The sequence below is a fragment of the Pygoscelis adeliae genome, unplaced genomic scaffold (genome assembly GCF_000699105.1).
Source record: "Pygoscelis adeliae isolate BGI_AS28 unplaced genomic scaffold, ASM69910v1 Scaffold130, whole genome shotgun sequence".
Taxonomy (NCBI): domain Eukaryota; kingdom Metazoa; phylum Chordata; class Aves; order Sphenisciformes; family Spheniscidae; genus Pygoscelis; species Pygoscelis adeliae.
In genome coordinates, this window is record NW_008824031.1 from 943,599 (window position 1) to 969,297 (window position 25,699).

Below are 25,699 nucleotides of genomic sequence, written 5' to 3' on the forward strand. Positions count from 1 at the left end.
TTAATTGAAAGCTTATGGTTTTCCCTAAAAAGTTTGACTGATTATCTTTGGGAGTGCACTAGTATTCATTTTTATGGAAGAATCATTTCTGCTCCTGAGTTCTACTAAGCAAAAGGGTTAAAAAACCCACATATGCAACCTATGCAATGTATTCTCACATGAATGAGAAATTGTAGTCTGAGAATGATATACTTGTTGTTAGTTCATGTAATTCAGTTCTTGTTTATCTGTATCATTAACAGACCATGAATGAGTTTGAATACCTTAAACTACTGGGAAAAGGCACTTTTGGAAAGGTCATTTTAGTTAAAGAAAAAGCAACCGGACGGTATTATGCTATGAAAATTCTGAAGAAGGAAGTTATTGTAGCAAAGGTGAGTAGATGGGAAACTTGGGACTGTGGTTCACCCTTGATACAGCCTTCGGGAAAGTCATACCAAGGATTCTCTGAGTACTTGTAAATAATAGCTCTGTTCAGTGTTTGAAATGGACCCCTGATCTGGGGAATCACTTTGCTGATTTCCTTCTGCTTGTGTTTCAGGATGAAGTAGCACACACGCTGACAGAAAACCGTGTTTTACAGAACTCGCGGCATCCGTTCTTAACAGTAAGCATTTCTCCCTCTGCTGAGTGTAACTTGACATCATGACAACCAAGACGTTCCTTATTTTTTGTTATTTATATAATACATCTGAGATCTGTGTTTCCAGACTGGCTGTGTACTTCTGTACCCTTCCATTTTTGGGAAGCATAAATTAAAATGCTTTTTTAAGTCTTCTGATTCTTGCCGAGCAGGTCCTCAGTACCTCTTGAAGACAGTGTTTCAGGGTGTGGTTTGACTTTATGGCTCACCTATTTAATGGCTTGCTATCTCTGAGAGAAGTATCTGCTTTCGTTATCCTCCAAATGCTTGGTCTCCTCTTTGTAGCAGAGATCAGGGTGACCCTGATCTTGTGACAAACAAGTTCAGGAAGATGCGGTGGGGGAAAAACCCTTTAATTTTGCCTGCCTTTGTTGTTGTTTTAAGCTCCCAGAAGCAGCTCTCTATGGAATCAGAGCACTGGTAATGCCAGCCAAAGGATAGTGGTGGGAGCATGTGGGATGGGACAGGGAAGAGCAGGACCATGCTTTATCTGCTGCTTTCCTTTTGGATTGGCTTAGCTGTAAAATCAAATCATACTCTGTTTAGACCTCCAACGCCAGCAGTCTCTCTGGGTTAAGTTCAGATACCTAAGTTCCACCTCAAGATTTTGTTTCTAGTATTTATTACAAGTTGGGTCTGAATTGTTTCCAACCGCTTAAGCCCTCTAAGAGACCTGTATAGGATCCCAGTTGTTTCCTTTGTCCAGGTACAGAAGGGCTTAACTGGAATTTAGACTTTTAAGTGTGGCCTCTGGAAGTAAATATTGGCTGTATTGGGTATAATCAGTAAATGTTTGTTGACATGTCTAAAACCCGATCCTCCCTCTCTCTGCAAAAATATGACTGGTTTAAAAATGCCACCCCTGGTAATGAAGACGATGATATCATATGCGGTATTTTCTTTTTAATGCTTTCATAAACCCAAATATCTAAAACAAGGGCTGTCTTGAGAAGTCAGCTACAAAACTGGGTTATGACCAAGAAACTTAAGACTGCGGCAAACAAGTTGATGTTACCCTGGCCACAGGAATACACGTGACAGGACTATACAAAGGCACCTTGTGATGCTTCATTACACCCTCCGTCCGGTCTGTTTTTGTGAATTGCTCACAAATTGATATTGACAGCATTGCTCAATCCTCTGGCAGGTTGTCAACAGGGAGCAGTTGCAGGCAGCAGGGCAGAGACCAGGGGGCTGGTGTGTGTAAATATATATGTGTTTCATATAAGAGGGCTTGTAGCCAGTGCGGTAAAACCTTGTGCTCTGGGGTTTGGTTGTGGCCTCTTGTCTGTGAGATGAAACTGTGGGAGCTTGTGGCCTGGGGAGGAAACTTCAGAGCCACTATCGGTACGTTTTGTATCACTGTTAATGGGCCAGGACTTTGTTTCAGAGCATTATAGGTGTTACCAATAGCTTCTGCAAGGGATTGTTGTAATGTTTTATTAAATTTATTTAATGAAATAAGTTGGCGGTGGATCAGTCCTCAGCTGCAACAGGAAAGTGTAAGTATTATATAAGATTCAAGGACAAAAAGTCCACTAAAATAGAAAGTTTCACGTCTGTTTCTGAATTTAAAATGCTTTTATAACTGTCAGTGTGATCTGTCTTCTAAGTTTTGGTTTAAATCTGTTTCAGGCTTTAAAGTATTCCTTTCAGACACACGATCGCTTGTGTTTTGTTATGGAGTATGCTAATGGAGGGGAGGTAAGGGAAATGTAATAATGTTTAATACTTTAGGATTTTCCTGTACTACTACTAATTCTGCTTGACATTATTTAGCTAAGGTCCATGTTTGCAATTCTAATTAATGCAAGTTGTCCCGGTTAAACAGAGCTGTTTGCAGGTTTAACTAATATTAAGAATTAAGACTTAATTTTCTTAACTCAATTTTAGAGAATAGAGGTTTTGGGTGTAGGTTCATATTTTACATGACAGCAGCGTGTTGTAATCTGACATTTAGTAATTCAAGAAGGCAAGGTTTCTTTCTAGTTGCTCTTCAGACAACTTTTAACTCTTTTTAATGAATATCGTGAGCATGTGTTACTTTGGAGGGCAAACTAGAAACAGCAAACTACTGTTAGACAGTCAAGAAGGAAAAGTTGGAATATTAACATCTCTAAATCGTGCATTAAGCTGCAGTTTTAATATGTAATTGTAGTTCGATCAAAATGGTTTTTTATGATTTTCTGTACATACAAGAATGTGCAGCGCACAAACGGGTTATCAGTGTGCATCTGTGAATATGAGATGTAATTGTCTAGTCATTTCATTTGTGATGCTTTTTAACACCTTTGGGAACACAACTGGGTGAGAATGGGAAGGGGTTTTCTCTTCGGTAATATCGCATTCCAAGCAGGATGGCCTGCGAAGTGCGAGACGTAACTCAGAAACATGTGCAATCTAAAGGTAACAAATTATTGTTCTTGTAGTTGTTTTTCCATCTGTCAAGAGAGCGTGTCTTTTCTGAAGACCGGGCTCGGTTTTATGGAGCTGAGATTGTTTCAGCACTGGATTACCTGCATTCAGAGAAGAATGTGGTTTATAGAGATTTGAAGGTGCGTAGAAAAATAATTTCATAGGCTTTTTGGTTTTGGGCTTTTCGTTTGTTAGTCACAAAAGCAAATGAGCCTGAACTATAAGAAAGCCTTTCCTGACTGAACTTTAACATAACAGTTACTGCAGCTGTTGGACTTGACTTTACAGGATGTCTAAACACTTTTATAGTCTAAGAGGTTGTATAATGCGTTTATCAGGACCCTGGCAGCGTTTCAGAGAACATGAAGGGGTACTGAGCTACTTGGGTTGCATTTTCACTTGTCTGCTTATGTTCTAAGAGAAACGTTGCTGGCTCTTCTGCGTGGTGGAACATAATCCTGGGCTCTTCATCCCAGGTCTTATCAGATAGATGCAAATTCATGCTGTGTGGATGTTGTGCTTCCTTGCAATGTGCTGCGCAGGACTATCTTCATAGTACCTGCCTGCAGTTAGAAAATTGGATAAGCTTGAAGTTGCTTATTTGTTTGGTGAGCAGAGAAGGGGAAGAAAAACCCCGACCAAACAAGAAATCTCAGGGCAAACAAACTTGCAAAATTCTTGAGGAAAATGCAACAATAGCATTTTTCTTTTTTTCCTGAGGAGTGTTTTCAGGAGAGGATGAGGCGATACTGGTAGTTAATTTAGGAGCAGTCTAAAATGAAGCATGCTGTGTAATGTTTTCAGGCTACGTCAAAGTCGTTTTGGGCTTCATGCTGGGATTGTTAATTCCTTTGAAAGTGCACTTTATTTCATACACAGTGGAAACTCTGTCCTGAAATCTGGATGGCTTTGTCAAAAATTAGTGGCACAGGCTAGAATGAATACCACGTGCTGAGTAAATGTATAAAGTGATTCTCATGTAAAGGCTCTCTTTGGAAGTGGCCTTGCATTTGTTTTTTGTTTCATTTGCTCTCCTCTACTGGTACAGAATATTTCATAAAATCACTTAGAGTAAAAGCAGGGATGAAGTTGTGTGAGGGGGAATACTTAATATATTTTTAAAAGAACTGGCGTTCTGTTGGTAATAATATTGTAGAAGCATAAAGACAATGTCTGCATTCTGCGTTTTTTCTCTATATATGATGGGTTACCCAAAGTCTGCAAATTAGTTACCTAACATTCCCTAAAGAACTAAGGAAAGCGACATAAATGTATATTTACATCATGCGTGCTTTGGCAGCTACTATGGTTCTGACCCCAGTGAGAAGGAGGTTGAAAACTGATCTGCAGAAATTCATGTCTTGCGCTGCTCCTGAGCAAGTCAGTGGATGTTATACATAATAATGTCTTTCATTTGGATTTTCTTCTCAGTTGGAAAATCTTATGCTGGATAAAGACGGACACATAAAAATAACAGACTTTGGACTATGTAAAGAAGGCATCAAGGATGGAGCAACGATGAAGACTTTCTGTGGCACTCCAGAGTATCTTGCACCAGAGGTATGTTTATGTCTGCTGTTGTACTAAATTTTCTTCTTAAATGCCATCCGTGATAGCAGTACCGATACAGAATAATTCCTGTGCCATAATGTGTTCATACAGTAACTACTGTTACATAACAACACATACTGAGAATCTTTTATTCATGATGTTCCGGGACATATCTTTAGCATAACGAAATGTGATAATTTTTGGATAGGGTAGTATCTTCCTTCCACTTTGGGGAATATTTACATTTTACTGGAACACTGCTGGCTTCTTGTGTCAGAAATCTAATTTAAAAAAAAACCTTTTAAATCACTACAAATACTTCTTGATGGATTGGTGACTGTTTTGCAATTTGTTTGCTGTGCGTTGGCGTATTTGAAAGCTATCAACAGGACTTTGCGTAAGAGGTAAAAGCATTGTCCATTTCTTTTACTCTTTGAAGACAGTATAAGGCAACGTGTGTTCAGAAACAGGACAGACCAAGCTTTTTCTGCAATATTTAGCATGGTATGCATTAAAAGTGCCAACTGTTTTGTGACTGTAAGAGCACGAGATGTTTCTCAATGTTAATTTGAACTTTTTGGTTTCAGAGGAAATAAATCCAAGCAGGGGATCTCAGTCCCCAAACTGTATGTTTTAGAGACTTTTTTGTACGAATTTTTTTAAAAGTTTAAAACGCAAATGTGTGCTTGCAACTTTCATCCTGGAAATACTCCTTCTGAGAGTTGTGCAACACAGGTGGTGTTAAAGCCATGAGTTAGCTACAGGCAGATCAAAAGTGAAATTGCGTGATAGAGGATATATGTATACATGGTATTTTGCAGGCAGACGCTAGTTTTCTCTGCCCACGCTCTGAGCTGTCTGGAAGCAGACTCACTGTATTAGTAGAGCACCAAGCCTGAGCTAACGCGGTGTGCTTCACAGAAGGGCTCGTTGCCTTGCAGTGGGAGCTTTGCTACCCATGGTGTTAAGGCTTCCATCCAGCTTGGAGCACAGGCAGAAGTGAGGCTTGGGCTGCCGGCAGATTATGTATTGTTGGCACAGCCAGGATGCAGCCTTTCTCCGAGGTGGGAGACTTGGGCATCGCAAACCTTTCTTGAGTTGAAGTATGCAGAAGTACAAAGTATGGAAAACCGAAGTGGAGGAGGAATATTTCTACTGAGAGCTGATGTCTTTGCTGATCAGCGCTTTTGTGCTCTCTGCTAGCATAGCCATGGCAGCATACTCTTGGTTTTTGTTTGTTTTTTGTTTTTTTTTAACTCCCAGCTGCTTTCAGGGGCCTCCAGTGTCTTCATAATAATGAAGAACGTGGGCACCTGTCAAAGTAGCTTGCAGCAAGGAGGTGGAGCCAGTCTCATGATAGCTGCCAGCTCTCCATGGATCACCAGAAGTCTTCAGTGAATCTAAATTGGGGTCCATGCACGACAATTTGAGATTTACTGATGCAGGGAGTAATTAGCAGCATGACAGAGTGTTTATTATTCATAAATACGGCTTTTATTTTAGCTTCCCTCTTAAAATCAATTGCTGAACTTCAGTTTCTCATCAAGGATTTTATGAGGAGACTAAAAATATTTATTGTTTTGGTTTTGTTTTTTCCTAACTTGGAATGTGGGGATTCCCTGTGCAGGCGTTATGTTGTTCTTTCTCTTATATTATTTGCTATTATTTTTCTTTTTAAAATTTACGATGAATTGGCTCATCCAAAACCCTGAAGGACAAATCCTTTTGATTAACCCGGCTCTTACCCTTACTTGCAAATCCTATCTGTGAGTTGGAGTGTTAAATTGTGGAGGCTTTTGTCATCTGGTCAGTAGCATGCAAAAAATCTGGAAATTGCGCACGAGTGATATTCCGTGTATTTAAGGTCATACATCCTTAAAAGCAGGGGTCTCAATCTTCTTGTCTGCATTTGTAACTTGAATCCGGCATAGCGGCGTGTTTGTACAGTTGTTGCATCGTTGTTTTTAGGTTCATACTGGAATCCGGTGCATGGATGACAGTGACTGAACCATGTCAACTTTGATGTGTCAGATGCATCGATTGCTGTGATGTTTACAGCTGTTTTGCCTTCTCTTTCAAATTCTATCTCACGGCAGTCTAGAGCTGCTCGTTAGGAAATGGTGATCCTTTAATTTAAGTGAAATGACCTTGTTACTTTACTGCTCCCCAGCTGTCCTGCGCGTTGCAATAAATCATGGATGCGTGCAATACCTTTTTTGTTATGGTGTATTTTTGATACTCACACCATTGCTCTGTTTTGTGCAGTCGCCAATATGAGTGTATGCTCGTTGTGGTAAAGAACTTTGAAGAAATAAGCATTTTATATTCTGTCTAGAATTAATGGAGATGAAGGAAAGAGTTGTAGTTAGTAATCTAGATTATAATACAGAGTATTAATACGTTTACTAAAGTAACATTTGAAGTATTTGCTGCGTTTTGAAAGCACCTGTAGCATTTATTACATACACAACAAAGGCCTCTGGTTTTGTTTTTCTTTCAGTCCTCTCCTATTGCATCTCTTGCAGCAGTTTAAAAAATAAAAATCGGAGGCCCCATGACTGTTTTATTTTAGGTAACCCAAGTGTAAAGGAGTACGAACAGGAAGCGCTTATTGAACAGGGTGACTCAGAGAGTGGGAACTGCGTTGTCACACAATATCTCCTGTGAGCTGAAGGGCCGTGATGCCTCGGGAAGGACGGGGCCAGCTCCTGGAATCCTGTCCGGCCGGCAGCTGTGTCGGCCGTATACATATACAGGGCAGCTGCAGAGCCAGCTGTCGTTTGGTGTGAATCATATGGCAGGGGATGCTGTAAATAGACCAATGTGGGGTAATCTAATACCTGGCAGCCTTTTGATTTTTACTGCAGGCCCTTTCTCTCATTCAGATAATTAAGTGGAATAATTAGTGAATAAAGAGAGGCAGAGTGCATACATTTGTTACATGGAGTGTCTCGATGCTTCTTTTTTGTGTGCAAAACCTTTATCAATGTTTGTAAGAGGTTTGGATCCTGCTTTTGTTAGACTTGCGTCGACTTTGGCTCTTTCACCCTTTTAATTTTGAGTGTAAAAGTATTCTGAATTGTAGCAACGTAAAGCTCACACAAGGCACCATGCGACAATAAAACACGATGGTGGTGCAGTCGTGGTTTGTGCTTTTAGCAAGAGTAAGCAGTTCAGTGCAGACCTGTGAAAAGAGTAAAGATGACAACTAAAATCTGAGGACAGGGTCTGGAACATGAGACTGTTAGTGTCAGCTACAGACAACTGCGTAGGAGACACAAAGTCTAGAGGAGTCCTCGTAACATCCACTCCACAAGCCACAAAATACTCCCCACTCCCTTCAGCAACCTTCAGTGCAGATCATCAGAAATGCGCCATGACAGCGCTTCTCCGGAGCAAGCAGGAGAGATGGAGGGCACTGCTGGGGTCCCGAGTCCCTGCACCAGCCGGGGCTTTGTTAGGTAGAAGTGCCCAGGGGAAGGGAAATATGAACTGTGCTGAACTCCTTCCGCTGTGAGACCTGGCAGAAGTCCACCCCACTGACAATTCCTGGGTTTGCAGCCCTCTAAGCAGAGGCAGGAGTGTTAGAGCTAGTAAGCAAGTGCCTTTGGAGGGAAAACATTTCCAGACAATATGGCTGCCGTTTTACAGCCTTACAGCCAGTCGAATGTTAGGAGTGGCGTTCTGGCTCTTAGTGTTTAATGTAGATTAGTCATTTAGTATTTGCGGGTGGTCTTTCAGGATGTGCAGAGCCACCCTTTGGGCGGTGCAGGTTGATACGAAGATGATAGGGATGTTTGGCTTGTCGCTTGTGAAGTAACAGGTTGACGGCCTTCTCTCTTCTCCCCATACTGGCTCCTTGGTGGTTTGGGGTTTTTCTAAAAAATTGGATCCCATTTGGAACAGTTCGTGATGAATAAGTGAGAATTTAACAGCTGGCTCTGTAACATGAGAACAGTTCTCAGCCTTTGGGCTTTCGAAGGTTGTGCTTATCATGACTGTAATGTGAGGGAGGGTGGGAGGAAGAACAGGAAGCTGCCGTAATGTACCCGCTGCCTCCTTTCCCCCCTCCTGCTCACCTAGCGTGATGAACGTGGATGACAGTTCTTTTCAAATGGATCTTCTGCAAATACTCCACTGGTAGATTCAGGTGTGACATGTGAAAAGATGAACTTGCTGGGGTAAATTTTTCCTTGAGTTTTGTGTTCATGCCTGGTTTGGGAATGTCTTCTAAAGCCTTTTCCTTACATTTCTGCAGGTGCTGGAAGATAATGACTATGGTCGTGCAGTGGACTGGTGGGGTTTAGGAGTTGTGATGTATGAAATGATGTGTGGTCGGCTCCCCTTCTACAATCAGGACCATGAAAAGCTCTTTGAACTCATCCTAATGGAGGAGATTAGATTTCCGCGCACTTTGTCACCTGAAGCAAAATCTCTCTTGTCAGGTTTACTGAAGAAAGATCCTAAGCAAAGGTGAGACTGTTGCTTAATAGTTGCACTTTTACGCACTCGTGCCCTCAGAAATACCAAAAAAAAAAAAGGAAAAAAATTCTGTTAAAGGCTTCACAAAATAGTTAATAGTTGTGCTATGCAGAGGCATGTCTGTGAAAGGGAACTATCTTCAAGACAAGTGACTTTAAAGTGACTGTTCCTATGCTGCTGTCTGAAAGGCCCATATTGCCATAATTGAAAAACAATTGAAAATGGTACTGCACAAAGGGCTACTGAATGCATGCATGCCAGTTGTTTTTGTTTATTTAAAGTTGAGGAAGGTATTTAAGATGAAATTGTAGTTTTGTTTCTAATCCAATCAAGATGATCACCCACCAAGATGCAGCAAAGTGGACCTACTCATTTTTGTTTTAACTTTTGGCATGAACTATCACTGCAAATAGCGACATGAAGCAGCTTTGGTGATCAGAAGGCTGAACTTCAGAATACGATGGCTGCCATTAATGCAAAACTATAGCCCGGGACAAAGCAAGTTAACCCTGCCTTCGGTCATAATGAATCCAATGGGTTATAAGCTGCTCTACACTGAATGTTTTCACCTTCTGTCCCAGTTCAGGCTGCTGTTCGTTTTCTGAATTTTCAGTTAAATCTGTGCCGGTGATTTAGCATCCTGCTTTGGACAGTAGGTGGTGGTGTTTGTACCATGTTTGTGGTGGAGTTTATACCACACTTAATCTACTTTTCCTATTTCCTCCTTTTGGTTTTTTTTGCGATGCTGTATTATTTTAAAAGTAACCCTTGATTTAAAAACAGAAAAAACAAAACAAAAAATCCAAGCCCTTAACGTCTAACAAACAGAAAATAGAACAAGAGCCAAAAAGGATGTTGACCTTCACACAAAGATAAACATCAGTTTAAAAACCTGCCATCTTGTCAACCCAGACGTTTTTAAAGCTAATAATATTGTGACTCTGCCCCTGATCTCCTGTCATGAGCCTTCCACTATAAACAGGCCCCAAATAGGAAATCTTTCATGTGAGGTGCAGTATTCTGGTTTGCTTTCTGATGTTTCTTTAGTCTGTGTGTGTGCATGCACATAGCAGGAAAATGTTTTTTGCCAGTACATGGATACTTGCAGCAAGGATTTTTGTCATCACCATAGGCTATTTCCATCACTATTTTTGATGGAAAATCCTGTTGAGACGTCTTGTAATGCAAATCCACAGTTTGTACTATCGGAGGATTCAACTTAGCGGTGACGTGGGGAACCAGGAACAGTTGTAGTCAGGAACATGGCCAGCCTTGTACTAGGTGGCAACAGCTGCACACCCCTCCTGAACCTGGTGCCTGCAAGGGGACCTCCAGGAGAAGGTTCTGTAGTTGATTAGCAGCGCCCCCAGGCACTGTGCTCTGTGAGCATGGTTGCAGCCCCTGCCAACAGGATTCCTGTCCGGGAAAGGGCTGGGTTAAATACAATTGTGACCCTTTTGTAGCTTATTCAGGTGGGGCCTTTCAATCACTGGAAACATAAGCAGCATCTGCTGTAATTTGTTCTTAAAGGAGCATCTCTGATGAACCAAAATGCAATTTGTTTACAAACAAAGAACGCCTACTTGTTTCTAATTACAAGGTTTTCCCAATGCCAATAATTACTCCACAATATGCTCATTTTATACAAATAGCCACTTCTTCACATGTATCTTCTGCAGGCTTGGAACCAACGATGCTCTGATCTGTTGGACAGATGATTTTCATGCTGCTGATAGAAATAACTATAGACTAGACAAGTCTGCACATGTGCCCACAGCTTGCTAATTACACTGGTGCTTCCCAAGCTTTTTGATCATGGACCATTCTTAAATACTAGTTTCTCGCCAGTCACCCTTTACCCAGCTTATTAACTGAAGTTGTGATTCTGCAAATCCACTGCGCTTGGTGGCATTTTGGGCAGTACTGAGAGCTGAGCTGGAAGCAGTAGGGGTAGAAGTCCTGAGTTCTGGCCTTGTAGTTTTATTTTCTTTTTACTGTGTGGTCTGACTGCTGGCGTGGGCGCCTGGGATACTTGGTAGTTGACTCATACTGAGTTCATGGAGCCATATTGAAGAAAAACAGCCAGATAGCTATGAAAATAAATTCAGTGAAAAGTTAAATAGCATGCAATAGTCTGGTTGACATTAGCACGTTGATGATGCTTTGGGGAACCACTATTTAATTCAACAGAAATCCCCTCTTCCACAAAGCCCAGTGGTGGACAGAAGTTGGTGTCATGGTAATGTTGTCTGTGGCAGAAAACATCAGAATTGGCAGCATTTAGTAACTGCTGATGAACTTCAGAGTGAGACGGAGGAGACAGCCAAAACCATGAGAAAAATGAAACTGGGAGACGTTGTCCCTTCCCATAAAATCCTCAAAAAAACCCCAACAACAAAAAAGGTTGATATAATGAAGCTTAGTGACGAGGATATTTTAAGTTAAATATCAAGGAGCTAGGGAATTGTGACCTGTGCCAGTGAATTAAATCTTGAAAATTAGCTGTTATACCTGAGCTGGATATATAGAAGCGGTCTTAGCACTCTGCGTTCAGTAATACCATTTCAGTTTCAAACTTACAGGCATATGGGAAAATGTGAAGAACAATAAATTGCATTCTGCTTTTAATCATGGCTGTTTTCTAAATTCGGTCGTGTAAAATCCGTTTCGTAAGAGAAAAGGAATTTTGAAGCTTCTTTTGGGATTGATATAAGTTTATTAATCTTGTAATGTGAGCCCTAATTTTCCTAAGAAGGAAAAAATCTATTCTGTAAATGTTTCCTTTTAATGTGACCTGAAATTCTCCTTTGCTGCTTTGTGACATGTATCAAGTGGAAGGAGGTAATCAGAGCATTTTTTTTCACACATAAAACAGCAAAGTTTTTATTATTCTTTCTCTGGCTGTGGAGACTGAACCCTGTGAAAGTGGGCATGGATCAGAGTGCTCCATGTAAACGGGCTGAGTTTAGACGGGTGGGTGGATTTGTAATCAGCAGAGTGTCTCACAAACTCTGAGTTTTGGCAGGTTTTAAACTTGGGAGAACTTCAGGATGGTTTCCTCTGAATTTTGGTCATGCGTTTTCACTACATGCCTTAGTGCTCCCTGTCAGGGTTGTTCAGCCCCTTTCAGATGGGGTTTGTCACAAGCTGCTTCGTCTACTTCTGTCTTCTTTGGTGCTGTTGGACCTTGCCATTCAGGCAGAATGAGAGGAAGAAGATGCAGCATTTCACAAACGCCTGTTAAAAGATTTAATGACTTCACAGAGTTGTAGTTGTGGCTTTGGAGTGCTGAAGCTGGTTGCTGGGAACTGGTGATCAGTCCTTGCAGCCACACAGAGATCTGGCACTTCATTCTTTATAGTGATTGTGGTTCCTTCCACATCCAGAGTACAACTTTGGCTGCAGATGCTCAGGAAGATCAGGGTCAATCAAGCCTTTACCTGCATGAAAACCAAACTCCTTGGTTTTTTTCCTTGTGAAAGGAGGCGATTTGTAGTTAAGGTGTATGTCTGTGTCCTCTGTGGTGCTCTGCTAAGGGAAGGGTAGGTGGCTTGAGCAAACTTGCTCTTGGACACAGCTAGGTCTGCAGCCCATGCAGCCGCTGCTGGAGTTGAAAGGTAGAGGTGACAGTCATGGGGACTGCAGGGGCCTAGAGGTGGTCCCAACTAGCTGCTGGCAGGCAGGAGGAGGTAACCTGGAATAGCTGGTCCTGTTAGGCTGCAGACTTCATGCCTTGTGGGCATCCAGAGTTTTGAAACCACGCATGACAAGCGTCTTGTGTTTTTTCTGAAATGTGTGTGTCTTGAGTACAAAAGTGTTTCTACCTCCAGACAACAACTGTGTCCTGGGTATCACTTGAAATGCAGAGTGCTCATCAAGTCTTTATACATGTTTCACCAGGTTCTTTGAGGTAGACTGAGATTTAGCTGTTGTGTATGATAATTTTAGTCTAAATTGGTTCAGTCCAATTCAGAACGAGTTTGGACAAACTCAAACAGTTAACCCATAAGAAATCTAAACTGAAGCTGAGGAAAACATGAAAGGCAAATTTAAAGAGATTTTTTTCTCCAACTTTCTAGAAATCGGTGGTTTAGAGACTTCCCGAGCTTCAGCATCTTCAAACACAACTCCTTTGTGGTTACTAATGTTGGGGGGTGGGAGCTTTTCCAGTGTTACTGGATACACTACGTTTGTGTTGCATGCATGTGGTTAATGAAGAAGTGGGGAAGTAAAGCTCGGCACTGAGCTGGGAGGTGCATTAGGCTTTCCAAAAGTCTTAATGTCTGAGCAGGAAAGCCCCCAAAGACTGTGTGTACAGGGCTTTGGGAAGAATATGGCCTTTTCCTTCCAAATCTGGAGTCATCAAATCATGCTGTTCCCAAAGCCAGCCAGAGCTTCTCCGTGCTGCTAGTGCTGGTCACAGGAAAGCAATGTAGGTGCAGTTCCTAAATCCTTCCCTGTGGCTGTTAGAGACCCATGAAGGTAAGGGCCGTAATAAAAGAAGTTACTAGTCTCCATCCTGACTGTATCAGAGAAGGAGAAATACGCATCTGTGTGCTCTGAGCTGGTGAACACCAGTAGCTTTTGCTGAGCTGATTTTCTTGAGCCCGGTGGCTATATTTGCATTGTTGTAGAACCAGGTTTGGGGGCGGGGGGAAGTCAGAGAAACCATGTGAAGACAGAACGGCAACAGAAATGGTGCCTAAAACTGTGGCCATCTTCTCAGATGAGGATGGTGCACGTGCAAATCTGTAAACAACAGAAATCTGTCACCTCAAAGTATGACAGTCTCTTCAGATGAGGATTCGCCCACAATCAGAATCTGTATTGCGGCTCCTAATATGGTGAAGCATGAGCTTATTGAATGGGATTATTTGGCAGAGCAGAGTGAAGGCAGTTGCTGCCCGCTTTCCTGTGTTGGAGCCTGGCTGTCCTTACTGTAGAAACTTTTTAACTATAAAACTAGAAGTTTGTGGGTTTCTTCTTAAAGAGCTGGGAATGCACCTGCGTGCTTGAGCAATGATTACTTTCACATGGACAAGTAGAGAAACAGTATTTTTTCTGTGATCCACTAACTGCAGTCTTCTGGCCTGTGATAATACTACTTTCACTGTTGACTGTGTGTTTATACACTGTATATTTATATAAATATATATATAAAAAATTATGGTACACACCTTTTTAAAAATATTTGCATATGATTTCTCTGTGGAATGATAGCTGATTGCCCTTGACTTGTGGAGCACAGATATTTGTCATTAAATGATTAAAGGAACTTGCAAGCAATACAGAGTTTCATAAAAACTAAAAATGTGGAAATGGTTTTGGTTTAATATTGATGTTGCACTTTATTAACAATTTTCTCCTTGGGATTTAGCTGAAACATAGAAACGAAGGCTCTCAAATATAGATGGAAGGTAAATGGATAACCAGACTTGTTTGGCAGGTATTTTTTAAGGAGACCAATTTAGACGGAAGTTTGGGGTTTGAGGGTGTTTGTTTTTTTTGTTTTTTTTTTTTAATTGCTTTTTGGCCTCTACACTTTCTGTTATATTTCCTTGTATACCGTAAATCTCAGTAGCTTTTTCTTTTTAAGCCCTATTTATACTGGTTTTGGTTCTGTCTGAAGACTTAGATGCACAGAATTCACCTTTATTGTACAAGAATCTTTTCAAGACTTCTATTCCTGCTATATTTTTCTTCAGTTGTTGCATGTCCTTACAAAAGACGAACCTGCTGCTCTTTTCAGTTCTCAGTGGTGCTTAACCATGATTTTTGCATTAGGTGCTGATTTAATTTTGTTCTCCTTGAGAGGGTCCTTTCATAATAATCCTGAAAAACAAGAGTGTATTTTGGAATAATTCCATATCCAAAATACGAGGTTTCTAGTGTTTCCCCATTCACTTTGAATGGATTTGTTTAATAGTATAGATCTTTAAAAGGTAAGTAAAACATCTGGGCTTTTTCTTGGCATTTCCCTGAGTATGTATTTGCCCTTCACGGAACAAAGGCTCGTATTAGATAACGTATTCTCCAAAGCACTCGTACATGGCTGCAGCCAGCCAGCCTTCCTGCATGCTTCTGCAAAACACGATTTGGGTTCTTCTTAGCTCATAGTCACTCCTGAACTTCTGTGCAGAAGTGCAGTCTGTTGACATCTGTGGGTAAAGAGGATCGACTCCACCCTGTTCTTCACTGGTCATTGTCATCTGCACTGGAGAAGCAACAAGGAGCCTGGCAGAGACTTGGCAAAGCCTCTAGACCTGTGGGGAACCGGCTGAGAGATGATTACTCACAGAGTTTGTCTCTGTTCCCAGGCTGCTCTGCAGCTGTATAACAGGCTGCCAGGCAGATGGGAGAGCCATCGTCCGGCTTGATTTGGCCTGTGGGGCTCTAGGGTGAACTTAGGCTTGGTCTTAGAGCTTACCTGGGGAAGAAGAGCATCACCCAACACTTTGCAGCTCGAAGACTGAGGATCTATTCCCTGTTCCACTGCACATTTCCTGAAGGAACATGAAGGAGCAAACCCCTTAGGTTGCTGTGCCACTAAGTGAAAGAGGGCTGGGAAAGCAAGCATGAACTGCCAGGCACCTCTGCTGCTTGGTGTCTCTGGTACAGCTGTGGTCTCTGCCAGCTTGCGCTAAGACAGTGCTAGGGCATGGCTGAGAGGGTTGCATGCACCAGGATCCATTCCCGGTCGGCAGTATGGACAAAGTGTCACCATATTTGACTCCTCCTCGCTAAACAATTGTCCAGCACTGTCCCAGTAGCATTGTGCCTTCAAACCATGTCCCAGAGCATGCAGTACAGTCTCAAGCTGTCAAAATACCACTTCAATGGGCTGTAGCACAGCCTTCACATTCTCTCTGATATTCTGAACCATAACCCTTCCCTCCACCCCCAAATAATCATGTATTGGAGCCACAGGGTTACCGCATGTGGCCCGGAGGAGATTCAGGGCCAACTGCTGTGCAGCAAGAATGAAGCCTGGGTGGGCAGCTTGGCTTCAGGTTCAAAGAACAGTCCTTGGCACATTTTTCTGTAGTGGTATAGCTCTAGCCTTGGTCATGTAGAGCTGTTGTTCCAAGCTCTTAAAATAGGGATAATATCTCAGTTTGCCAGTGGCACCGAGAATTGGAGAACAGGCAGATACTAGAGGTCAGCCTGGATGAACATGGTGACACCTCTTGTACTTAAAATCCTGAGCGTCGTCTTAACCTTGTTACCTGAAAGTAAGTCTCCTGCTGATTACTCAGTATGTGTTTTGTTTTCTCAGTGCATGCCTTTGCTTGCAGATGTGGTTCAATCTTTTAGAGAACATTTTAACCTCCACAGCAAAATTTAAGCATGTTAGCTCAAGACTGCGACTAAACTGATTGCATCTATAAGCTGTGTGGACAGTTTTATTTTGGAATAGAAGTGCTTTATCTTTGATATACCTTAAGTCAATAAAACACCCTTTGTGCTTTCGTGAAGCCAAGGAGGAGGAAAGATTTGCATGCAACACGATATTATCGCTGCAGTTGTCAACTGTTTTCTTTAATGGAAATTTAAATCAGGTTGCATAAATCAGTTTGTCTTAAAAATCCTTGCGCCTCTTAGACTTCAAAATCAAATTCAGTTTTACTGCTGGCATCACGCTGCTCTAGAAAATTGTAAGGGGTAGGCACTTACTAATTTAGAAGGAGAGAAGGGTGTGTGGCTCAGACCTTTTACTTGCAGGATCTGCTGTGGTCCCTAGGATGCATCTTTCCTGAAGGGCAGGTCTTTTGAATTGTGATTATTATTTTTTTCCTTTGTTTGTTTGTTCAAGAGAGACCTTTATTGTAATTCTATTTGTTAGCATGTTTTCAAATCTTTTAGTGGAACTGTGTTGAAGCCTAAAATAAGACTATCCTGCAGCCCTTGCACAAAAAAGCAAATGCTAGAACTGCTCCCAAATGTATTATATAAACTCAGAATTTCTTTACTACTGTTTAATAAAAACTGCATGAGAAAAATAACTGTACTCAAACATATAATTACTTATTTTGCCCCAAACAGGTTAGGTGGCGGTCCTGATGATGCCAAGGAGATTATGCAGCACAAATTCTTTGCTGGCATTGTTTGGCAAGATGTATACGAGAAAAAGGTACTTACACAACTGTTCTCCCAAGGTGAATTGTAGCTGTGGATATACTGAATGTTTAAAATTTTGTTGCCCTCTGTAAGGTACACAGAAGCCCTCCACGGAAGAGGTTTGCAATTGTTTTTAACAAGGCTAAATTGCTTCATGTTTCTTAAAATACTGTAATCAGATTACTTCTGAACCAAAGCTTTTTTTTTTTGCAATGAGAGGAGTATCTCTCAATGAGATACTTGTTTCTGTGACTGAATAAATAGGATGTAACCAAAATTGCTTCCAAATTTAGACAGTATATAAGCTTTTAAAATGGCTTTTCCTGTGAATTCTTGTTGCCATTTCTTGCTATCGACTGACGTATCCCTTGCAAGCCCAGGAGTTATTGTTGGTTCCTGAGCATCTGGAAGCAAAACTTCCTAGAAGCAGTAGTGCAAGATGGGTTGTTTTTTCCCTTTGCATTTTTCCTGTCTTGAATGATGAAATTAGACTGAGTAGGCAAGTGCAGAGAAGTGCAGGCTTTTACATCAGTCCAAGCCTAATTTCTTTTTTTTTTTTTTTTTTTTTTTGGGGACAGACAGAGGTCTGATGTGAAGTGTCTGCACTTCATGGTGTGTCTCATTGGTTTTCCTTGAGACCCGCTGAGTTTGTAGGCTTTCCAGTGGGAGCCACTGAAGTCAAAGAGCCCAGCCCTTTCCGTATGAGTGTTTCATCAGTTGTCTATGCCTCACTGTCCCTTTGTTCACAGATAACTTACTCCACTCTGCTTCGTGCTCTCAGGGCAATCTGCTGTTGTCCTCTCCCATTTGATTCTCACCAGCTACTTTTTCCGTAATGCTCATGTGAAATGCAGCTAACTAAAGCGTGGGTCTGGTCATTCAAGGCTCCCATCTACTGGTGCAACATGATCTCACTCAATCCCAGCCTTTCCCGATTTCCTGCCTTCCCCCTGCAGCCCCTCATGATATCAGATCTCATTTGATCTCTAAATACAGTTTAGTTGTCCCTCCAGTTGGTGGGAGCAGGTAAGAAACTTAGCAGAAACTGAGTTTTAATTCTTTGGATTCTTTCGGTAAAACTAACAGAGTGATCTACTAGCAACGTTTGTATTCTTAAAAAAATAAAGCATAACACCGCTCGCTTCCATACCGTAGCGGGAGAATTGTCCAGTGCCTGTATACAATTACAAAGAGTGCTCTGTTTCCTTCTCTTCTTTTACTTCCTCACAGATTTGTGTGGCTAAATGGAACTGAAAAATCATAAAATAAGTTTTTGTGCCTTGAAAGTGTAGACAGAGTTCAGACCTCTGTCCTTTCAAAGCATCCCTTGAGAGAGCGCTGTGTGCAGTCATGAGGACAGGAGGGAGTTGCATGGAGTTTATTCAGTATGATGTACAAAGTATATCTGAATTACTGTTCTAAACAGGAGGTTATCCCCATTTTCACCCAGCTGACAAGCTGAATACTTGGGGTTTTGCTATTTTTTTGCAGTTTAAGGTAAGAAGTTGATAACTGGGCTCAAACGTCTTCAGTGAAGTTATTTGTTATTTGATGGTAGTCTTGCTTCCCTGAATGGAGGAGAAATCACACCAGCTGGAGGCAATTTATTTATCCATAGGACCGAGAAGGCCTTCATAAATTGTCCCACAGTAGTACTGACTCAGATTGTTGTGGAAACTACCAGGAAATTCCAGATGTTACATATTTTGGAGAAAACAGTGTGCTAATTGAGACTATTTCTGACTTTGGCGTATCCAAAGAGGCTGGATTCTGGTTTTACTCCTGTCCCATTAGCATGTGCATCTGAAATTGGATATAAACCATTACCTACTGTAGAAGTAGCCATGCTGTGCAAATGAAGGGATTTCAAAAAGCCTGTGAGTAATTGCTACCTACGTTCTGGGTGGTCCAAAGAGAGTCTTGCAGCGTTTACCTGAAATGCAGTCTCACAGATAAAAGCTGAATTTTGTCAGCTGCCTAGAGGTGTTTATGTGCTAAGCTTGGTTACCCACTATCTCCAGATAATGGTGGATATGTTTATGAATATAGGCTTGGGGTAATCGAGAACACTTACTTTGTAATTAAGCTTTTTGGAAACATAGCTTTGCTTTGAATTATAAGGAGTTTTGAATAACTGGGGTTGTCCCAAGATTTTAAAATGAAATATTTAAAATATTAAAGTATTAAAAAAAAGAGTGTTGTTATTTGTCTCTGGTGCAAGGAAAGGTGCAATTTAATTTGCAGTATTTTGCCCACCCACAAGCGAAACATACGCAGTGAGATTTTGATCACCTTTTTTTCTGGTCTTTTTTATCTCTTAAACCAACATAAGCCTGCGGGTATCATGCTGGTCTGCAGCAGTGGGAAGCTACAGGTGGCACCTCTCTGCCAGTTGAACTGCAGAGCTATTGCAGTGACAGCTTTTCAGTAAAGCAACATATTTGCTTGGTAAAGCCAGCGTTAGAGCTTTCTGCGGCTTCCCCTCTCTTTCCAGCTTAATGTTCTGAATTTGACAGCTAGGGGGGGAAAAAAAAAATTGTCTTGTGGGTGCATCATAATCTGTCTCAAATCACTTTTAACAGATACTAAAATAAAAGAGAAAATGACACAGGCAGCGCTAGCCCGTTACACGTGTGTTCTGACTTAAGATTGCTGTTCTGAGTCGTTCTGATGTGTATAGTTCAGGTGTCTGCTGCAGTGCCCAAGTCCTAAATCACTCTGTGCTGCACACAGCAAGCTGGAGCAACTGGGAGCGTTGCGAGTGCCAAAACCACCATTAGCTTAAAAGGACAGATAGAACTTCACACACGCGTGCACACACAGCTTGTCAAAAACAAACCAAGGTTTGCTTTAAGGAATAGGCAGACAACTGCTATAAGGAGAAAGAGAATAGAGTTAAAATGTGAAAGAAAGAATGCTCATCCTCAACAGGGTTTTTATACATAATATGCTGGTTTGACTTGACTGAGAATAGCATTATTAACATTACAATGCAAAGCATTCCCTCTTCAGTAGCTTCAGGAGGACTGTAAGGCTCAGAGTGACTTGTGGCTTTGGGATATCCTGTTTCCTTTTCCTTTTTAAATTCAGGATGTAAAGACCACTTCTGAGGACCCCATTTTTTTCACAGGAACATTTGCCAGCCTCCTGTAAGCCGTCCTTGGGCACAGAGGATCATTAATAATTAAAAAAAATGATGAAGAATATATACTGTAATTGTGCTCTCTTACAATAAACAGAATTTTTAGGTCCCTTAATTTTTAAAGATTGGTTTTAAACTGCAGAATGTTTCTTTGTATTTGGAAGTATCACCTTATGTATAGATTACACTTCTTAAAGTCTTTACATGGAAAATGAAGGAGCTTCATTGGATTGTTGTTTGTAAGACAGGACAACACTCTTAGGCGCTTTCAAAACAGATCAGAAAGATGATCCTGGCGATAGGGAGCTTGAAGCTAGTGCTTTTCTTATTAACTGACTTGCCAAGTAAATGATTCTTCAGATCTAAGCTGGAGGAAAAGCTGGGGGTGGGGAAGAGGTGTTTTGTACACTCAAGATTTGCCAGTGTTTTCCAGGTAGTGATTTCTGTCGGCGTTGTTCTTATTTCTGTAAGAGCAGAAGTGCAACTCTCGGGGTCACTGCTTCGTTCCAGTTAGAGCAATTTACCATTTGCCTTGATAAACCTTTCGCTGCAGTTTCAGATTGGAAGCCATATACTTCCTCAATCACGCTCCTAAATTGTTGCCTGCTGTGGCTCTGTGCTATTAAAAGATGGCCATGCTTAACCCCAGTGGTGGGCGAACTGAAGCCCAGCACTGAGAGCTATTACATGTCCTCTGTGGGAGGGCTAAGAACAGTGTTTACATTCTGTTTCTACCCATCGTGCAGCGGGGGGGAGGTGAACAAGGTCTGAATCCCAGCTCCGTTGCCCTCCAAAATTGTACGTGTTCCAGCTCTGTGCATCTGTATGCAACCAGCCCCGCCACCCCGCTTCCCAGGCGCGCTCCTCCTCCAGCCCCCGTCAAGCAGCTCCGCTCCATCTGGAGTTCCTCTTGCCAGAGCTTGCCTAGGTACACACGAATGATTTCTAGCCTGTCTGCCCAAGCGAGTGTCAAGAATAAAACCCAAATAGGGCGGCTCGTGGTGTAACAAGAGGAGAATGTTCACCGCTAAGCATGCTCGATCTTTTTGTAAGCACTCCAGATTTTCTGAGTTCAGAGTTGATACCAAACTGCTTTTGGGGACCGGGAGTATAAATGCTGCTGCCTTGTCCTAAATTCTCCTGGGTTGGTCCGACCTACAGCACAGTTGCAGTCCGAGCTGCGTGGGCACAGTAGCTCTGTAGCTGAAATTTTTTTTGTGAACGTTACAACCCTTGTGGTGATACGCAAGTCTAGCTGATCAGTTTGGTGTCACTGAGCATCTTTCTTACTCATTTTCATCCTCCTCAAGCATAAATCTGACTAGATGCAGTTGACAATTTCCATATAATTAGGTGGGGAACCGGTATATGCTATTATTTTTAAAATTTGTAAGCATGTTATTTATTACTTGAAGAAATGTTAGGATTCTAGGTTCTTCTTTGTGCAATTAAATCGTAGAGACAAAATGCCTTAAATGCCCCATACATAGGAAGCGCACACCTAAATAAATACTTTTTACTGTCTATGGTACCTTCTTTATGAACTGATGGTTTTTAAACTTATTTTAGGAATGTAGGAAAAGGCACTGTAGCTTATAACTCTATTTCAAATTCTACCTGTTTCAAATTCTACCTGCAAGAACCTGTAAATGGACAGTATTTTTTTTTGTTTTCATAGCTCGTGCCTCCGTTTAAGCCACAAGTTACATCTGAAACAGATACAAGATACTTTGATGAAGAATTTACAGCACAGATGATAACAATCACTCCTCCTGACCAAGGTAAAGTTTTCCCAAATGTTGCCCTCTGTGTTCTCCAGATGACCAGAAATAATTTGCTGTAATGTTACCTGGTCTCTTTAGACCATTTGAAAAAGCATCAGTTGAAACTTGCTGGTTTTCCATATACGTATTTGACCAAGAAGCTGGTAAACTGATGTGAAACTTTCCAGTTTGGGAAATGAAAAACCTGTTTTAGAAGATAGTGAAATTATTTGTACTGTTGTCTTTTCCAAATCTGCACATTCCCACTGGAAAATAATTCTGCTCATGAGTTTTGCATGTGTACATCTGCACACACACTATGTATATGCCAGCAGTCAACTGAGTATGGCCTAACGTCCGTATTCAATCAAATTGTATTTTATTTTCATGGTAACTGAGCGTGTTGGATGCTCTGAAATAGCAATTGCCAGAAATTCAGAACACTGAATATGGATTTTGGCAATGCAGCTCCTAGCAACTTTAAATGGACATCCGAACAACTGTTTACATACAACAGTCAGGATCTCCCGTGATGCCCGTTTAATGGGGTGACATTTAAGACTTCCTGTTTCTTTGTCCTTTCAAGTCATGGAAGAAAAAGGTGACAGCGAAATTTTCTGAAATAACTTTACCATGCATTATTTTGTTGTTTGTTTACTTAAAAGGTAGCAAATGTTGTCTACTGGGTTTTTTTTTCATTTTTCAGATGACAGCATGGATTGTGTAGATAACGAGAGAAGACCTCATTTTCCTCAGTTCTCCTATTCAGCCAGTGGAACCGCTTAATGTTTTGCAACATTTTCCCATTCAGCAACAAAACAGACTGCATTTTGGGGACCTTACTTCAATGGACACTAGAGAACTTTCTATATTATCTGAATTACAAACTGTGTTTGTATTACGATTTAGATGAATTTGTAGGAAGCCTCACAGATTCTGTATTTAAAACAATTCTTTGATGCATTTTTGAGAAGGAAAACAAATCCATTCTTAAAGTATTACGTCAAGGCTTTTATGCTGAATGACCATAGGTTTTTAAGAATATACACCAAAACTGTTTACTTTAGAAATAATTAAGGTATTCAACATATCAGCAACTCTGACCAGAAAATCCCCTTATTTTATTTATTTCATACAGTTCATTATCTAAATATAGAATCTGCACTCTGAACAATTAGATTTATATAGGAAGATATAAGACTTTAGTAGCTAGTGCAATAATATAAGCAACAAAGTGAACAAACTCTGGAGGGTTCAGGTTCAAACTCATTTTGGACAGCAGCGAAGTGTCATCCAACTCCAGAAAACCAACTATAGGAACAGCATTAATGGCCTCAGTGAGGTAAATCAAAAAGCAAAAGTTATTTTTGTTATAACATCTGCTACAAGACATTACATATCAAACTGAATCCAGTGGAATTGCCACGTCGTACAGATGAGTATTCCATTCTAGACAGTGCATTTAATTATTCCATTTGCGTAGAGTTTAGGAATACTTCATAGGATTGGCTTCTCAGAACCTAGAAAACGCTTGATTTACCAATCTAATATGAAATGCAACAACACAAAATCACCCACTTTCACCACTGTGTAAAAATACCATACAGGTCCAAGTGAGAAATCATCTTAATGAGTGAGTCAACCAGACAAAAGTACATTTTGGCACTGAAGTAATGACTTGTTGCCGCTTTTTTTTAATGAAAAGATATATGAATATATATAAACACTTAATGATTTTTTGCATCATGCCAGATCATTTCTTCTTTCTTGAGTGTGCATTAAAGGTATCGGCCAACAGTTCATGGTGCCTTCTCACTCTTGAAGATTCACTTTAACAGTGTTTCCCATGTGTAAGAAAAAAAACAGGTTGAAACTTCATATGTGTTTGAATAATAATGGTGTTAAAAATTCACTTTTTGTTTTGTTTTACATTTTTAATCTTAGTGGAAAATTCCCCACACCCTATTTTTGTTGTATCATGTTTCTTTGTAATTTTCATAAAAGCAGTCCTATTCTGTCTCTGCTGCGAATGAATTTATTCCATTGTAGGTTGCGTTCTCTTAAATTGCTTTTTTTTGTTTTTCATTCTCTTGACTGTATAAAAAATGATGACATGTACTGCAGTTAACTAGCATTTAATTTTTTTATTTGAAAGGGAGTATGTTATGAAAGCCCTCGCTTCCCCTTTCCATCAGAAACTGCTGTGTTTGCACAGAGAGCCCATCATCTTTTTTTTTTTTTTTTTTAAACAACGTTCAACTCTAGTATTTTTACTCATGATATGAAAGTTTCCCTCCAAATACTTAAATAAAAATTGCTTTAACAAGTTAGGTTCTTATTTCTTGTGGTAGGAGCCTTCTGAATTTGTAGAGGTGCAACAACTGCTCCAGTTTCTTGAGTCTCCTGTGCACATCACTGAGGGATTTAGGCTTTTCTGCCCCTCCTCAGTTGTTTCATCTCTGTGCTGATCATTATGCAAAGATAATTTTGGAAAATGTTTGTTAAAAGAAATAGTGCCAGAAATCGTTTGTCTTGAGGTGAATGAGGACAGGCCTCATTTTGCTGTCCTCCTGATGCCAGTGCGATTGTGTTACTGAGGCCCTAATCTTCAAAGGTGTTTCTATTCCAGTCACTTGGGCCAGTGTACAATATATAATACTGCGTTTCCTTTCTAGGGACTAATACTAATTGCTTCGAGGAGGTAATTATATGAGGCTGGAATGTCCTTTTTCAAACAAGAATACAGAGAAAAATACAAGAACGTCCAAGGACGACTGCAGCGTGCTTCAAACTAAGCACAGGAGTTGCAACTTGTAGTAAGCCATTAAACATCCAAAACATTTTTTGGTTCAAGGAATAGGCTATAATTCCCAGTAGAATTTACTGCACATTTTATGCAAGGAGGGAAGGTGAAAGGAGGGATCTGTGTCTCTGTAGAGGATACCTTGCACTGATGCTGGACAGCCTGTCCCCTTCTGCAAGTCTGATCTCCTAACTGCTCTCCTTCCTTTGATTCCAAGCCTTCATCTAAGTTTTCAGCCAGCCCGGGGACGAAGTCCAAAGAACTCTTCTGCAAGTCTACAAGCCCCGACAAGTTCTGAACTAACGCACTCCGTGCATCCAAATATAGGCAGCACAAATGAGCAAAGGTTACCATCGTCTGCCCCAGGAAAATCTGGTCTTCCAAATGCAGGAACAGACATGGATCAGGTTGTTCTGTTGAGGCTGATCATGTCTCAGAACAGTATTTTTCTGCACAGTTGTTGCTAATGGATTTTTGTTTTAATTCCCATATATAAAATGGAACTTAAAAGAAAAAAAAAAGCTGCCAAAAAGTCTGGGAATCTTTGTATTGTTGGCAACTGAGCTCTGAGGGCCACACCTGAACGCAGGGTCTTCTGGATATCCTCCCTCGTTTTGCCTGTGATTATTCAAAATGCCTTGCCTGTCGTCTGTAATTGAATGATTACCAGCGTTACAGCTGTCTACCTGCAAATGTAAAGTGTGTTCTTCAAATTTTGATTTAGCACAGAAAATAAGGAGTAGCATAGCCATCACTGTTCGTATCCTGTTGTCCTTCCCTAC

At 40.9% G+C, this 25,699-nt stretch overlaps 1 protein-coding gene across 2 annotated transcripts in view; it reads left to right on the top strand.

Moving 5' to 3' along the window:
* AKT1 (v-akt murine thymoma viral oncogene homolog 1) overlaps window positions 1-24,236 on the top strand; it is a 68,664-nt gene extending 44,428 nt beyond the window's left edge. For both annotated transcript variants that reach the window (XM_009327604.1, XM_009327613.1), the window contains 9 exons: window positions 243-374; window positions 542-607; window positions 2,279-2,347; window positions 3,073-3,198; window positions 4,490-4,618; window positions 8,868-9,082; window positions 17,135-17,222; window positions 22,030-22,132; window positions 22,821-24,236. In XM_009327604.1, the coding sequence (XP_009325879.1) occupies window positions 243-374; window positions 542-607; window positions 2,279-2,347; window positions 3,073-3,198; window positions 4,490-4,618; window positions 8,868-9,082; window positions 17,135-17,222; window positions 22,030-22,132; window positions 22,821-22,900 (1,008 nt within the window). In that variant the 3' untranslated portion in view covers window positions 22,901-24,236. The remainder of the gene's footprint in view (window positions 1-242; window positions 375-541; window positions 608-2,278; window positions 2,348-3,072; window positions 3,199-4,489; window positions 4,619-8,867; window positions 9,083-17,134; window positions 17,223-22,029; window positions 22,133-22,820) is intronic.
* Window positions 24,237-25,699: the final 1,463 nt, after the last annotated feature.